This window comes from Pleuronectes platessa, chromosome 9 (assembly GCF_947347685.1).
Source record: "Pleuronectes platessa chromosome 9, fPlePla1.1, whole genome shotgun sequence".
In the NCBI taxonomy this organism is placed as follows: Eukaryota; Metazoa; Chordata; class Actinopteri; order Pleuronectiformes; family Pleuronectidae; genus Pleuronectes; species Pleuronectes platessa.
Window position 1 is genome coordinate 17,773,375 of NC_070634.1, and position 16,879 is coordinate 17,790,253.

Consider the following 16,879-nt stretch of genomic DNA (forward strand, 5'->3'; position numbering starts at 1 on the left):
TCATCTCGGCACAAGGATACAGATGGATTATGTACAAGTTTATTCAACCAACTCTTTTTTAAAGGCAATTTAGGCACCATGTACCCTGGAATATAAAGAAAGTGGTCTTGCTGACATTGGTGCACTAATGCTAGTAACTTTCATATCTACTACTGGATTTATTGTGCCTGTCCTTTACATTAAATTGCATTGCACGTCTCTATAATTATGTTATTTTATTCTTGCACTTGACATCTGCCAGAGGGTTATCCAGCACAATGCCCTAGAAGATCGTTCCATCACAGACAAGCCTCAGTGGGATGCAGCGATCCAGTTCATGGAAGAAACTCTGCAGTCACGCCTCAAAGACAGTACGTACACCACGAAACATTAAAAAACAAACAAATAACAAATGTACACGTTAAGAGGAGGACAACTGTTGTAGGCTCTAGACCATAGAAATTCAAGATGCAACCGTGAGGTTATGATAAATACTTAAAGTTTCAGCTTCTACAATGGATGGTAGACTGAATGTATTTCATTCTCTTTTTACTTTTGTCCTCTCTCCTTGTAGCTGACTCAGTAATCAGAGACATGGTGGGTCCAGACTGGAAGCAGAGGTGGCTGAACTGGAAGAATCGATCACCAGATCAGGTCAGAGTTTTAAAGAGTCTCCCCACCTTCCTTGAAATAACAGTGCTGTTGTTTATGGAAGAATTATAAGACACCTGAACACTATAGTTCTGGTTATAGTGCAGACCCCATTTTTAAACTGTCAATGTCCCAGAGCTTTATAGTCACACACATTACATTAAATAATTCTCTCTCTAAACAACAGTGCTCACTTCCTCTCGTTTACCTTTTTAGCACATTCGTAATGAAACGAAAAATGAGCTGGAACGTTTGTTGAAGCTGCACGAAGACCACACTGCATACTTGGCCAATGACGAGGTCACCACCGTGAGGAAGAACCTCGAAGGACGATCGGTCGAAGTGGACCCTGTGCTGGTGAGAACATAATACCTGTCTCTGAACTTTTAATTAAAAGGTGATGGGAAGGAAGAAAAAAAAATGTCACTAATATGATGAATTGTTCCTGGACAGATCAAGGATACGTGGCATCAGCTGTATCGCCGACACTTCTTGCAGAAGGCGTTGTCTCACTGTAGCCTCTGCAAGAGAGGTTTTTACTACTACCAGAGACACTTTGTTGACTCTGAGGTAAGGAGGGAGAAAAAGCTCTCCTGAGTTGTATTTCTTATCAACTTTATTCTCACCAGATTCAAATAACATTGTGTGGAAAATTTAACTGTTTACCTTTTTTCTAGCTGGAGTGCAATGATGTTGTTCTGTTCTGGCGGATCCAGAGGATGCTCGTCATCACAGCCAACACTCTCCGACAACAACTCACCAACACTGAAGGTAAGGATAAGGGACACTCATGATGTAAGCTTGTTCTAAAAGGAGGTTTCACTTACCAACTTCTGTCTGGTTAAATATGAGACCCTCTGCTTTCTTTTATTTGTCAGCCATACTTTGCCTCATATGTTCTCATGAAATAATATGATTATAATAATTGTCGCTTATTTTGGTTTCGTTGCTTGTTACTGGTCATTTTTGTCATGTTATAATGTTATCAGATTATCCCTCAAATTAATACTTTATATTTTCAGATGTAGCTTTGTCTGGTGCAGTAAATAGTTGCATCAGTGGCTTTTTCAGTAATTTAGGCAGAAGATTCAACACCAAGGTGATTGGATAAAGCTTATTTCAGAGTGGCCCATATCGATAACTGAGGCAGCGGGACAACCTTTACTTATGGACTGAGCTTTGTGATATAATTTAACCAACGTCCATAACCAGTTATCCAGGTAATGGATACAAATTCAATAATGAAATCAGTCCTACAACCCGAATGCTCAAAATCACCCATTGTGAGAATAGACGATGGAGGAAAATGGTGATCAAATAATTCAGTCAGAACACTGAGAGGAAAATCCAATGCATTGTTGTTGGATGGGATATTGATTGTCATTCTTCATGTGTCCTCTCAGTGCGCCGGTTGGAGAAAAATGTGAAGGAGGTACTGGATGACTTCGGGGAAGACATGGAGAAGAAGACCCATCTCATTACTGGCCGACGAGTCCAGCTGGCCGAGGATCTCAGTAAGACGCACAAACACTTTCAAAAACAGACACTTACATTTAGAGCCAAAATCAAAATGGGTAGAGAGAAAATTGTCACTGTTTCAGTTTGTCCTTGGATCTGTAGTGATCCAATGGGATTTTAAGTCTAAACCTAGAGCCGTTTCTAACTCAAACAGTAGGTGGCAGTGGTGTTTAAGGAATCTCTATTGACCAGTCTGATGCAGCAAGATTAATTTGGTTCATACTTGAAGCTGATTCACGGCAAGCAGGTTAAAATAGCTTGATGTCAGCTGTGCTGTTTCTTTTTACTTGTTTGTTCGTCGATCTTGGTCTTGGCAGTTCTACTTGATACACAGTGGTGCAGATTATGTATTTTTACAATATTGTTGGACGCTTAGTCATATAAGAAATTAAGGAAAGTAGGACCAGTTTTTTTGTATCCTGTTTTGTTCGCTGTTAACACAACTTTGCTTAACGCCCATACACAAACACACACACAAACTCTAGTTGACGAGTGTTAGTCATGTCAGTGGTGATTGCAGTCCAAGACATGACCATACCTGTGTATTAGTGTGTACATTTTCTTGGATATTACAATTGTAATTCATTGTAAAGCACACAGGCTACATCAACATCCACAGACAACAGTTATTTGGACTAATAACACAATATGATCCCTGAAACAGTCTGTGGAGCGACTGTCAAACGTGGAATCTCCTCCTTTACCCCAGTAGGATGTGTTGGAAATTCTTGCATGCCCTGGTTATCTTATCTACATATATGAATGTCTATTTACAAAAAAACGTCCAGAATCTAATGAAGTTTTTCAAATTTTCTTTAGTTAAAAATCCATTTAGGTGTTAACTGAGTGAAGCATTTGAACCGTAAACATTGTGTTTCTGCAGTTGCCTAGATTGTGTAGCCAACTTTTACCTTAGTTGAAGGCTACCATAGATTCTCATGCGTGTTTGGAAAGGTATGGGTGAGTGGAGGGGTATTAACTTGACTGCAGTCGGCAACCAAAACACTAGATGCCACTAAATGTCACACTCCGGTCCTGTAACTATCCTGTGGCTACAAAAAGCATTAACAAGTCAGCTATGTAGTGACAGGCCTGGATTGCCTGTGCTTTGCCTTCTGGTCCTGAGAAAGCTCATCCTTCGCTCTACTTCCTGCTTCCAGATACTCTTGTCTTTTATATCCAGAAGGGTCAGGTGTTGCTTGGGCCTCACACACACAAACATTAACCCTGTAAGAGGCATTTGTTTAAACTCTTACTCATGTATACAATCGATTTTGTTTGGCTTCCTGACTGCTGATAGAGGACTCCTGTTGTAAATGTGTGTGTGTGTGTGTGTGTGTGTGTGTGTGTGTGTGTGTGTGTGTGTGTGTGTGTGTGTGTGTGTGTGTGTGTGTGTGTGTGTGTGTGTGTGTGTGTGTGTGTGTGTGTGTGTGTGTGTGTGTGTGTGTGTGTGTGTGTGTGTGTGTGCCTACGTTTAGTTTAATTAGGGCTCAGTTATCAGCTCAAGAAAGCAAACACACACCCCTTCATTGACTTTTTTTCCCCAGTTTCAACACACATGTTCACACATGTATCCATATAAGATTAGGATACACAATGTATTTAAGTTTTTAATAAGAAAACATTTATGTGCATAGTAGACATGCACCTAAACACACCTAAACACACACATAGTCATATTAATACATTCAGGTACTGTCATAAACAGGGGGTCTCTTCTCTTCCGCCCTTGAGACTAGTTTTCTTTGACACGAGCCTGGGGGAAGAAGAGAGCTCATTCATACATAAACACACACAGACACACGCACACACACAAACACACCTCTCTCCATTCCACACACTGCCGGGAATGCCCAGACCTGTCTGGCCTTGTAAATCCTATAAGGCAAGTCGATCCCAAACTTTCTTAAACAGGCGTGACTTTCCCAATTCCCACCGCCGAAGACCCCCCTCAGTGGTTGATGTGTGAATGTGGTTGAAATCTGTCACGGGATCCTATAGGACAGAAACACACCTGTTCACACACACGCTCATGCACGCACGCCATAAACACACACATGGACAGGCTCCTGGGGTCCATCATGGGAACCTTGTAAATTCACTGGCTGTTACATCTCAGGTTTTCATTTTTTTTATTACTCAGTCAAAGGGACTTGTAGAGTGGCATATTACATTTTCTGACACAGCACATATTATCAGGGATCACCTGTGTGTGAGAAGCAGTCTCACATTCTGCACCTACATCAGTACAAGCTCTCAGTAGTAAGACGGTACAAGGATTGGAGCCACATCAAATATTTAAGTTTTTCTACAATCATTAAATTGTGTAAGTGCTAGAGTTGAAGAAAATATGTCAAGTTTAGGCAAAGAACTGTAGACAAATCTCCAAATACTAACCTAGAACCACATTAGATGTCCTTGTGGCAGAGGGATTATAGTTGCTGACCATAAATTTGAGGTTCTCATGGATCCAAAAAACTGCCCAACCTCTACCGTGAAACCATATTAGAGATTTGTGTATGGCTTTGTTGTACAGTATTCTCCATATCTCTTTAGCCTTATTACCCGTCTCTCCCTACCATCCACTTTTCTCATAATTGCAACATTTCATCTCAGCATATCAGGTTTTTCTCTTCTACCTTACAAGTAACTATGTTCAAACTGTGAGGTTGAGTTAGAGTACGAGTTGTGGTTCCAGGTCATTAGATGTCTGACACTTTCCACAGGGATTTCTGTGTAATGCAGTGAAGACCCATGTGTGTGGGCGTGGGTATGTGGGTCCATCAGTCTAGACCGAGCTGCATGGCTGATAAACCGACTTGGTGACACGCCTCAAAGCACATCGGGAGCCAGCTTCCTTGGAGCAAAAGTTAATGGATGTTTTTAATGTTAACTTTTGGTTATTTATTTCTGATGGTGATTTGAAAATAAAACTGATACTGGCATTTATTTGACAGTTTTATTTGTAGAGCACCTTTCAAATAAGAAACTTTAATCAAGAACTTTACATGTGCTAATTGATTCACTTAAAAATAGACAAAATGAATACAAAATTATGATGAAAGGTTATTATGACACAAACAGCCCCCTTGTGGTCGGACACAGTGTAGCTGCAATTGGCGGCTTCCTTAAAGCCCATACAGTGTGATTGTTGGTCAGCTGGTTATACTGAATACCACAGGGAAATTTGTGGAGGGTTTAGCAGTAAAGTGTGTACGGCCAAACATTATTCTAGAGTTTGCAGCTATGAAAATACACACATTTTTTTAATAAATGCATCATCTACTCATTGCGTTTTACTGGAAGCCATTTCAGCTAACAGTCATGAATCTATGGCAGGAACCTTTAATGTGTAATTTCAAATCAGGAGCTAAAACACTTGCACACACATTTTCTTTGCCATACAATGGTTCACAGGATATTTGGTTTTGTCCACGTCTATCTATGAACCAACTTTTATCACTGCATTATGAAGAGCTGTTGTCCCCCTCATTCTCTAGCCCTTTAAAAGACACCAGGTCAGATCGCCTCAGGCTCAAACTGTAGCCTGACCCCACAGGTCAGCCAGCTAATACCACAGCCTATTTGATCCAGGTAGCTTTCTTTTCCCTCGCTCCATCTTTTTGGATCTCAGTCACTGTTTCACTGCCTCTGTCCCCATCTTCCCTTTCTCTCCCCTGACAGAGGAGGAGAGAAAAAAAATGGGAAACAGACAGGAGACAACTTCTCATATAAGAAGAGGAGGGAGAGGTGGGAGAAAGGATAACATATTTAACAAAGGCAGAAATATGCTCCCAGGGGCAGTCTGCTGTTCAGCTCTATCTGCCCCTACTCGCAGGCAGGCGCAGCATTGCTCAGGTTACAAATACAGGTCAGGTGTGTGCGTCAGTGGGTGAGAACGTGAAAGCCCCAGTAATGAGTGGTACAATGTGCACTGCAAAGAGCTGTGTTTGTCAGCTTGTGCCAAACCAGCTGTATGGCACAGTGCCGTCTCTGGAGCAAAGCCCAGCCCTAATGTGCAAGCACAGGCCTCTTTGGAGACCACTGGGATGTCGCTTGGCTGCTTCATTGCCCCTCATAGAAATGTTGTTTAGTGTGTGTGTTGTGTGTGTATGTTGTGCGTGTACTGGAAAAAATACCTCAATGCCTGATTGGAGAAAGTGCAGTAGTTTGAGAGTGTTTCCAGACTACACTCTTATGAAGTGTAGGTTGTCATATTCAATACTGTGAGATACAACACTCCTGAACATATGACAACACCATAAGGTTTGCGTCAGCAAATATATTTCAAGTGGGTTATTTTACATTTATAATTTATAAAGGAGCTTTAGGAGCGATGTCACAGCTATGTTAACTTCAAGCCTAATTTCAGTTTTAACCCTTGTTGTACCCAGATAGTATTTGTTTTGTTTTCCGACCCTATTATCTTGTTCCATATACATATTTCTTATCTGTCTGTTTAGTAGTGACCCACAGACTTTATTTTCTTGAAGTTTTGGTAACTTTCTGTGTAAATAGAGGCAGCAGTAGAGACAGTTGTTTCTTCCTCTGCTCCTCTTATTACACCTAGGGAATAAGTGCTGCTTGCCTGTCACTTCAGACATGGTGGCAGTTTGTCACCCTTGTCAGATTGATGAAGAGTGTACTTGCACATGCACTTGTACGCACGCGTGCACACACACACAGACACACACACACACAGACACACACAAAATCTCTTATTAACATATTATTACATCAGCTTTTCCTCATTGTTAAGTTTAGGTCAGTTGTGAGTTTAGATCCTGAGGAAAAGAGGTTATGTGAGTAACCATGGTATTACTTTACTTTACACCTGTTACTTTGTTAAATGTTTTGGTTGTTCTTGAAATGATGTGCATGTCCTCTTGGTAATTATATTGTTGTACAAAGTAGAACATTATTTTTAGACCATGAGGAATTTTTTGCAAAGTGATGCCAATTTGGCAGTTTATCAGTTCTTGCTTTGAGGATGAAACAAGAATTGGCAGATCGTTTTGAGTCTTTACTATTAGATCATATAATAGTAGTAAGACAAATCAGTCACACATTAAATGTATTATTTATATACCATGCCTGTTAATGTTCTTCAACATTTGCGATCATAAATCTTGTCACAGTGGAGATTACTTTTATCACTGTATTACTGTACTACTTACAGCTATAAGATTTGAATCTCTCATAAAGGTTGACAAGTGTGTCTTGGATTGCAGCAAATACTTTTTTTCTCAATTGTTTAATTTGAACAAAATCAGCAACACAAATAGTATCATTTATGATTTGACATTCTCTAAAGAAGATTAATGATATGTGGTGATTGTGATTTCCTTTTTTTGGTTTGAAAACATCTTGTACTGTGCATTACCTCCATAAGGCTTGAAGTAAAGTAGTTTCCTGATTCCAAACTGAAGTCCATTAGTATCATACTTTGGTTTCCTGCAGTTTTTTGCAAGGGCTGATTTCACGATCGATCACCTAGTCAGCGTACAGCGGTAAACTCACTTCTTCACTTCAGGCTTAATGCTGCTGATGAGTTCCACACTGTGCAGAAACCTATGGATTCCAGCTCTTCTGTTGAGGCTATTTGAGGGTAAAGGAATTAAAGGTGTCAAGAACCGCGCTAATGTGTGAAGTGTTTGCGTGTTTGCACATGCCGTCACTTTCTCTTTTTTCTTTATCTTGTGTAGAAGCAGAATACAATAAAGCTCTGGTTGTCTGGGCTTGCTCACCGGAATGCCCTCTCAGCCTCACGCTCACTTTGTTTCTTTCATCTCCTCCTCCTTTGAGCAGCTTCCTCCAGAGTGATTAGCGAGAGCTCAATGAGAAGTGCTTCTCTGTTCTCGTCTGCTGTAAGGCATGACGTAGCATCTTAAGGTTTAGTGTACGCCAGTGCCTGTGCTCAGGAGTGAGAGCAGCGCAGAGCATGCTGCTCCTCTACAAACCTTACAGCCGGTCCATGCGTTCTATATAGCTCTAAGGACAAGGTCTGTTCTTAGGTATTAATGCTTCTGTTGCCTCGATGGCCATGCTTCTGAAAACTAGATTATATTATTGATGCTAATTACAATATAACCTGTCTAAACAGCCCCAGGAGAAAAGGGACAAAAGGATTACCAGTTATCAGGTTGTTTTAGTTTCATCGTTGTCTACTGTGCATTCAGAAAGTATTTAGTGTCCCTCACCTTTTCACATTTTATTATTCTGCTATTTCCTTAAAAAGGTATCAGGAGCCTTTACTCTCTGTGAAGATGAAGCACATTATGGCAGCGATTATACTTTCAAGCTTTTTGTGATCAGATGCAACAAGCTCTGTACACCTGAATTGGGGGATTTTCTACAAATCTCCTCTGCAGATCCTCTCAAGCGGTGTCGGGTATTTTAGGGACTTTGTGCACAGCTGTCTTCAGGTCTCTCTAGAGATGTTTGATTGGGCTTGAGACCGGTCTCTGGCTGGACCACTCAAGGAAATTGATTGGGTTGTCCCTGGAGCACCCCTGCATTCTCTTGGCTTTGTGTCCTGGTTTATTGTCCACTTGGAGGTTGAACCTTTGGACTAGTACAAAGTCCTGAGAGCTGTGGACCGGCTTTTCACAAAGGATATTTCAGTGCTTTACACTGCTCAGCTTTCCCTTAATTCTGACAAATTCTCAGTTCCGGCCTCTGAATAACACAAGGCTTCCACCACCACGCTTAACTGATGGGAAGGTTTTGGGAAGATGGAGATGAGTGATTCCTAATTTTCTCCTGTCAAGACATTTGGATGTTGAACAGTTCCATCTTGTCTCTCTAGATCACTCTCTTGCACACTGCACTGCTTCTATAGCTCCCATTCCTTGGCTACTGTCCTTTCTCTTTTCTTTTTTTTATCTCCCTCGCTTATTCCAGCTTTCTTACTTAGTAAAACTCGCCTCCATCTTCCTGAGCAGTCTTCATTGTCTCTGATTTCATAGACACTAGGCTTTGTAAACTGAGAGGCTTAGTAGAGTTACAATATAAGTTGGTTTTTTCCCACGGATGAGGAAACCACAAGCTTCAGTGTCGCTGCCAAATAACATTTTCTACCCAGGTGTGTCGGGTACACAAACACAGGATCTACTGTTGTCATAACACTGGTGTAAATGAGGTGGCCCCTCCTACTTTGTATCCAGTCGTGTTCTGTTCATGTTCTGTTAAAGTAAGTGAACAGACTTTCAATTGCAAAGCACCTTTAACATCTATAATTGCCCTGATAATTATTAGTAGTATCGTTTTTATGCTCCCAGTATAAGAAAGAAAGAGTTGGCTGAAGGACCATCTGCAGGTGATGTGGCTGCTTCTGAATATCCTCCCTTGGCACAAACTCAGGATATAAGAAAAAAAAGACCAGTGTGTTTTAAACAACCAATCAAGAGGCGATGATGGAAGTGGTGATAAAGAAACTGAACTGTGAAAGAGAATGTAAAGCCATCTTTCGTTCTCCTCAGGGGCAGTGAGAGTGAAAGTGTGGGAAAATAGGGAAAAGAAGGAGGTGCATGATGGGAGGGAACTTCTGCGGGGCTTCTGTTCACTTTTTTCCAGCACTGTGGCCACTAGGGAGCCATTCCCACTGATCCACTTCTCACTCACACACACATACACACACGTGTATATATATATATATATATATACACATATATACACACACACACATACACACAAAGATCAGACATCAGGTGCTGGTTAAGATGAGGTAATAGGAAAACCATACACTCCCACTCTATAACAGTTTAAAAACATGCGAACTTCAGGTTTGAATTTTCTCATGTTATGACCCAACTGCCCTTGGAGCCTTGTCTGACCATCTTCTTTGATTTATTGCTGTCTAGTTTATCAGACATTTAAAATGTAAGTGCCGGAAAATACTATAAACTGTTTCCTTAGTGTAGTAATGTTACCTTTATCGGGTACTCAGCCACATTTTGAGGCACCAGAAGTACTTTTTCCACTTTGCGCTTGCAAGTAATGCACCTGTGGTCCAGTGAATCCAGACTACAGACATGAACAGGCCTTTTCTAGAAGCTCAAAGGAATTCCAACCCATTTGCTCCTCAGTGTTGTATGGATGTGAAGATGTTTGAGAACCAGAGCAGCTGGAAACGTGTGTTAACCCAGGGGCAGCAGGGGGAAGAGGACCGCTGGACTGTATTATCTCGCTCTGTCATCTTGTTTGATTGGGTGGTCTGGGGTCAGTGCTGTGTCAAGAAGGAAGTTAGAGAGGTTATTTTTTTTATTTTTTTTTATTTTACATTTACGGCCAATTATCAGCAGGGCTGGATACATGCAAGTGTTTTTCACTCACTTGTGTGTTTGTTTTGTGTGTGTGCTCATTCTGGAATTGTGATAAGTCGGTCCACACACCTGTGGCGGATTCAGCAGAGGAGAGCTTCTCTGAGGGATTATGACAGGATCTCAGTTTAAACCAGACTTGTCAGCCTCACATCCTCAGGCCCATGTGGCCTCTCAAGATTGATCGCCACTTAGCCTCAGCACAGGCCTCCGTTTGAGTGCAAAAGGTGAGTCTTGGAAAACTTCAGACCCCAGACCTGGTGATTTACACCATGAGTCACCAGTGGACTTACTGCCTCAGACCTGTTCAGTTTTAAAAATGGTTTGGGAAATACTGGAGACTGTTTACTGATTAATTTTTAAATGATCTTGGTGTATCTTTCTCCTCCCTTGCCCTGGAGCTAAATCTACCATCTTCCATCCTCATCTTTACAACCCTCTGCTCTAAAATCTTTGAAGCTTGGCCCTTCAAAGGTCCAAGCAATGCTTGTTAATAAAACCTGCACCTCACCTGGCTCATTCATAAGATGCTGCCTGCTTTTTGTTGTGTTTTGTAAAGTCTACCCTCTGGCTGACCCCAAGCTTTGACCTGCTCAGGCCTACGTATATCTTTCCCCAGGTTGTGTTGCTCTTTCACAGGCATCTGTTTTCTAGATAAGACCCGCGAGTGTGAGGACTGATTCATTGCTCTGTCACTGACATGGCGTTTGGGCCGTCAGCGTTACCGTTCTCCTTGTGTCTATATCCCCCATGGCCCAGTCTTTATAGCGAGACAATCCAGATTTAGGGACAGATCAGGCAGCATGCTGAAGAAAAAGCGTCTTTTCTGTTTGTTACATTAAGAGATCATCTTTCAAAGAAGGAAGCACCAGGCCGTTTAAACATTCACTGTCTCCACCGACACTGTAACCTTGGCCGTCGTGAGATATAAAAAGTTTCTTCATGAATTATGACGGGTCGGGACAGGAACTAAACCCTCCGCCCCACTGTCTCTAGTGACCATACTGTTGAACTACAGCTCTCTTGTCAGTTGACCGTTTCAGAGCAGCACGGCTAAAATAGCCTGAACCTTGGCACCAAACCTCATCCACTGAAATCTTCTGTTGTCACTTCTTCATATCATATTAAAGTTCCCTCCCTCTCACATCCAGTGAAGAAGAGTAGCCATCTCCCATATGAAGGGGATTAGTTTTTTTCTGTTCCACAATAAGTTGCAGGCCTCCCTCTCATCTGTTCCTGTCCTCTGTTCGCTCTCTCCTCTGTGGTGGCTACTTGTCCAGCAGGGCCACGCAGTTTCACTGTCTAATTACATGTCAATTAAAGGATTTTTGGCTCGGCCATCCTTCTGCCAGCGCTTCGACCCTAGCAGGCTTAGGGGACTCTGCCGAGTGAGAGTGAATGAGATATCATTTCATGTGGAGATCAGCCGAGAGAAGGCCTTGAAAAGAGGGGATTGGGGGAAAGGCTCCCCTCTCTTTCTCTGAATGGGCGAGAGTCCCGCCGCCCTCGGCAACCCACACAACGCCCAGCATCTTAAACAAGGGGCCCCTGGGATAGAGGCCAGAGGATTATGGGAATATTCATGACCAGATAAAGGGGTGAGCGGTTGAATGACTGTGTTTTGGGGCTCATCTCTTAGGTAAACAGGAGCCTAAATGGAGTTTTAGATCGCTACTCCCACCACTCGGTGAGGAACAGGTCCCAGTGACTCTGCCCACTTTTTTTTTTTTGTTGCATTTTCACAAGTTTGTGAAAAGGAAGCCTTGTTGTGGCCTTTTTATTCATCTCGCTGCTGTCTTTTGGTGGCAAACAGATGGTGTTGGGGGGGGGAGAATACCTGTTTTAAACCACAGTATATTGGCTTTATTCCGTGCACATTCACCCGTGACCTCCTGGAGCTCCCGAAAGCTGCTGAGGGACAATTTTAAAGTCATTAAGCATCCTGTTATATCGGAACGATTGATGGACCATGCTGTACTCATTGATGCTGTGCTGTCTCACCCCATATTAGAACTTTAATATGCACGGAGTCCAATGCAAGTAAACCGTAAAACTATAGTTTGTACCGGGAAAGATGGCTGATCTTGTCTATGTTGGTGGGTTCCAGATACCAGCAGCTTGCTGCCAAGTGAAAGTGTGACAGTTTCATTGACAGTCTTCACTCTTTCCTGACAGTTTTCCTGACTATACTGTGTTTTGAATGAATAAAGAAAGTAGTAAGGAATGGCAGTGGGTTATTTGAGTTTTACCTTGAGTTGGCATCATCAGCAGCAGCTATCTAAAGCAGAGGTCTAGTTCTCGCTCATTCCAAAACTGCCTCCTACAAATTTAGCTTTTGTCTTGTCTTGGTTTGATCCCCAGGTCCTCCAGAGTGTGTCAACGCGTCCTTGAGCAAGACACTGAACTGTGTCATCAGTGTATGTGTCAATGGGTGAATGTGACATGCATTTTTGAAGTGCTTTGAATGTGTGACAGACTGGACAAGTACTGTATAAATTCAGTTCATTTATCTGTTTACTATTTGCACCGGCACCTCTGATCTCTAATCCTTCCTTTCCCCAAAGTAAACAGAGTACTGCATGTTGTACAGATTGTAGAGCCATACGGCAAATGTGGGTTATGTGATTGAATGTAGAAATAAATTGAACTTGACTTTGATAAGAGTTGCACAGTACAGACACAATCTTGACCTGTGCTCCATTTGTTGACTGGATGAAATGATGGGTTCAGGTGAACAGGAGAAAGATTTCCATCCACCATCAGCTCCCGCCCAATCTAGCGATTCAAACCAATGTCTTTTTCTCATCACTGCCTCTCCGGTCTTGCCTCTGCAGCACTCCGGCCCCCGGTGATCTGGCAGAGCTTGCTGTGTCTGCCCAACAGTTGGCATGTTTGACCCGTGTTAAGCAGTCAGCATCTGAAAGGCCGTTGCTCCTTCAAGCACACTATCATCAGCCACATCTAAACCCAGTTAGAGGCTTTGAAGCTTGAGCCAGGGGATTTCCCATGTTTTGATGATCTGACAGTCAGTGCCCTCCTTCTCTGCACACCAACCAAACCTCAACGCCCTCGCGTCTCCTTTCCTCCAGGTCGGACAGATGTTGGTAATCCCGCTCTGATTGGCTTGGATTGAGTTATGTTGTCCTGTGGTCACGGTGCACAGCCCACACGTTGCCTTTGAGCCATGCCCTCCATGGGCTGTGTGTTGGAATGGCGTAGCACAGGGTTATGTTTCATTCAACCCCACACCTGCTGCAGTGCCTTGTCAGCAGGCCCCTCGACAGGCCCCTTTAATGCCTCCATTAGGTGTTGTAATCTCCCCCTAACGCCCTGCCATTTTGCCTGAGTGTGTTAACAGAGTATCAAAGGCTGGGGATTTTTTTAACCATCTGCCGGCAGTGAGTGTGTAGGAAGGTGAAAAGAGGTGGAGGTGGCAAGACTGCAGAGCCCTAGCTGGTTTTCAAGTAAGTGTGTGTGTGTGTGTGTGTGTGTGTGTGTGTGTGTGTGTGTGTGTGTGTGTGTGTGTGTGTGTGTGTGTGTGTGTGTGTGTGTGTGTGTGTGTGTGTGTGTGTGTGTGTGTGTGTGTGTGTGTACGTGTGTGTACATGTGTGTACATGTGTGTGTACATGAGCCATTCAGGGCCAAGTTTTTTCTGCCTGTCAGTCATGTCTTCTCAGCTCTGTCCACCTGTGCGTCCGTGCGTGTGCCTCACATGCCATCCAGCACCTCTCGGCTCTGCTAGTGTTTCAGGACGTGTGTGGGGGTGTGCCTGCATCTCTCCCAACAACCATTTGCTTTTCATCCATCAGGAAAAGGATACCTCTGCAGCCGTGCTCCCATCAAAGGGGCTGCTCACAAGCCCCTGAGCACGATATTTAGTTTCAGTCCACAGCACGCACACAGTTATCACCTTTGTGCCGACCTGAAATAGACACTTAAGACATTGTTGCTCTGAGGTCCAAACCACAATGATTTATATCCCTGAAAACGGACAAGTCTTTTTTTTTTTTAAATCTGTGTTTGCATTGGGCCTGCTCGTAGGGAAACAGTCCACAATAGGGCGGCCATGGATCTTGTGTGGCTGATTGATCAAGATACAGCAGGGCTAGTTTGTTCTTCAGAGCCAGTGTTTGAATTTGTGCTTGGGGGGGATCCAGACAGATTAGCGAGGGTGAAGGGGGAAGCTTGGCGAGCCGACCAGGCCGGGAGCTGCAGCTGGCATTACGAGCCTCGGCTTCCTTTTCTCTGCATTGGCCCGCAGACTTCCCTCAGCCACTGTTTAATCAGCGCTTAAGACTGCTTTAGACGGCTCGCTCATCTCGTGTGACAGTACATGTTTGGTGGAAGGATTGCTGGTCTTATATCGTCCCCACACAATGGGAGTGTAATCGTGAAAAGAAGTGACGGTTTTTCCAGTAAATTCCCCCCTTTCATGTCAAGTGTTGTTGTTATGGTATCTCCTCCTGTCCATTAGCAATGTGCCCGGGAGGTACATACCATGAGAAAGAGGATGGTGAGAGCTTTGATGTGGTCTGTGCTCCCCGGTAAAGGATATACAATTTGTCATCATCAGATGTGTGACAGAGGTCTGCCCTGACGTTTGGCTGTCACTGTCTGATGGGACCATCTGGCGTTTTGGTGAAAAGTGTGGAGGACTTTCTACCTGCACAAGTTTACTTTTGCAAAAGGAATTTGTTTTACATTGTCATTGTTTTAGGAACTGTTTTATAAACAGCTAGTGATGCTGATGTCATTTCATTTAATTCTGTGTATGTTTCAGTGACGTGCAGAAGCAGCAACAATTTTCTGCAGCTAAACAATTATGTCCGTTATCAATTATTTTGTTAATATTTTACTGATGATCGATTCATGATTTTGTCTAATTCTTTGTGTATTTGCACAAACCCAATGTGTTATCCTTAAAAGTTTTATATTGTCAGACCAACGGCCCCAAAACCAAAGATATTCATTTTACAACGGCTGAAACCAGAGATTATTTCCATTGTTGATTAATTTATTCTGTTCTCCATAAATGGTTTTATGTATTAAACATTAAAAAAGTTATAAAATGACCTTTGAGCTGCGAATGTCTTCACATATCTGTCCAACCAATCGTCCAAATGAAAAGATGTTCTGTTCACAACGAACTTAATCTAAAAAGAAGCTAATATCTTTTGGCTTAGAAATTCTCAGTGCTTGTTCATATTTTGAAATAATCTAAATTGTAACAAATAACTTGTTGTTTCAGCTTTGCATTTTTTTACAGGACGAAAAGCATATTCGTCAAAAATTCTACAAACATTTGGTCCAATTATTTAGCATTGTCTCAAGTCTAACAAGTCTTTTTTATTTGTGTCATTATTTTGTGTATTGAGAATAACCCCCTTTGTTTGCTGCTTTGCAGAGAAAGTTCGTGAGATCCAGGAGAAACTTGAAGCCTTCATCGAAGCTCTTCACAAGGAGAAATAAGAGAACCAGGTATTTGTCTCTGTCACAGTTGATAATTCAGTATAAACGCACAATGACTTATTATGCAGTTATGACGTGAATAGTTGTCTAAGCGATCAGTACTGTCAGAGGGATGATTGACACATGAATGTATTTTTTTTTTCTCCTTACAGAACTATATACAGTAAATGTTTGGATACGACAGAGAAATGCACTGAACAAAGAGAAGAACATGTGTAAATGTCTGTCAGCCTCACCACTCACCTGATTTTAATGCCCCTGGCTCGGCTCCCTGTTCCCGCCTGGGCACTGATGGAAGGATGGACCTGATCAGATGGATCAGCTGGAAGAATAGTTATCAAGCTTTCTCTTTGATTTTCCATTTTTGTATGTTTTTTTTCTCTTCCCCTCTTTGCTTGAGAGCTGTCTCACGTCACGAGGTGAACCTGTGCACCGGCGCCCAAAGCAACACAGTAGATCAGGAGGGAAACCAGAAGCTTCTGTTGAGCTTTCACTGAGAGGATTGTCCACATGTTTTTCATCTGACCTGGGATGTTTGTGTGTACATGATCATACTAGTGCTCGTATTCAATGATCTATGTACCATGAACACATTGGCACTTGTACTTACAGGTGAAATAACCCTGAGTTTCATACCTTTATCTCACAGGAAACCCCAAGATACACAGCTCAGTGGGTTTTTCTTTAGTTGCACTTAGGATCCAAAGCTCTTAAATTGTCCTCCAAGCGTCACCTGTATTCTTCATTCACTCTGCATGTCTCCCTCAATGAAGAATTGAAAGTAACTACCTGGTTCAAAATTCAATGTCCTCTCCGATTAACAAGAATCATCTTGAAGGTGTTTGCAAACTTTATTATATAAAGATTTCATTTATTATTTTTGAGCTATGGGGGTTATTTTGACAAATTGTATGTTTGAATTTCTGCCAAATACACGTGAT

General features: G+C 42.4%; 1 protein-coding gene across 4 annotated transcripts in view; it reads left to right on the forward strand.

Annotated features, from left to right (window-relative positions):
- The window catches only part of opa1 (OPA1 mitochondrial dynamin like GTPase), a 30,702-nt gene extending 14,088 nt beyond the window's left edge, over window positions 1-16,614 (forward strand). For all 4 annotated transcript variants that reach the window (XM_053430429.1, XM_053430431.1, XM_053430430.1 and 1 more), the window contains 8 exons: window positions 242-350; window positions 554-633; window positions 847-987; window positions 1,084-1,200; window positions 1,308-1,401; window positions 2,034-2,144; window positions 15,874-15,947; window positions 16,091-16,614. In XM_053430429.1, coding sequence (XP_053286404.1) covers window positions 242-350; window positions 554-633; window positions 847-987; window positions 1,084-1,200; window positions 1,308-1,401; window positions 2,034-2,144; window positions 15,874-15,938 — 717 coding nt within the window. In that variant the 3' untranslated portion in view covers window positions 15,939-15,947; window positions 16,091-16,614. The remainder of the gene's footprint in view (window positions 1-241; window positions 351-553; window positions 634-846; window positions 988-1,083; window positions 1,201-1,307; window positions 1,402-2,033; window positions 2,145-15,873; window positions 15,948-16,090) is intronic.
- The last annotated feature ends 265 nt before the right edge of the window (window positions 16,615-16,879 follow it).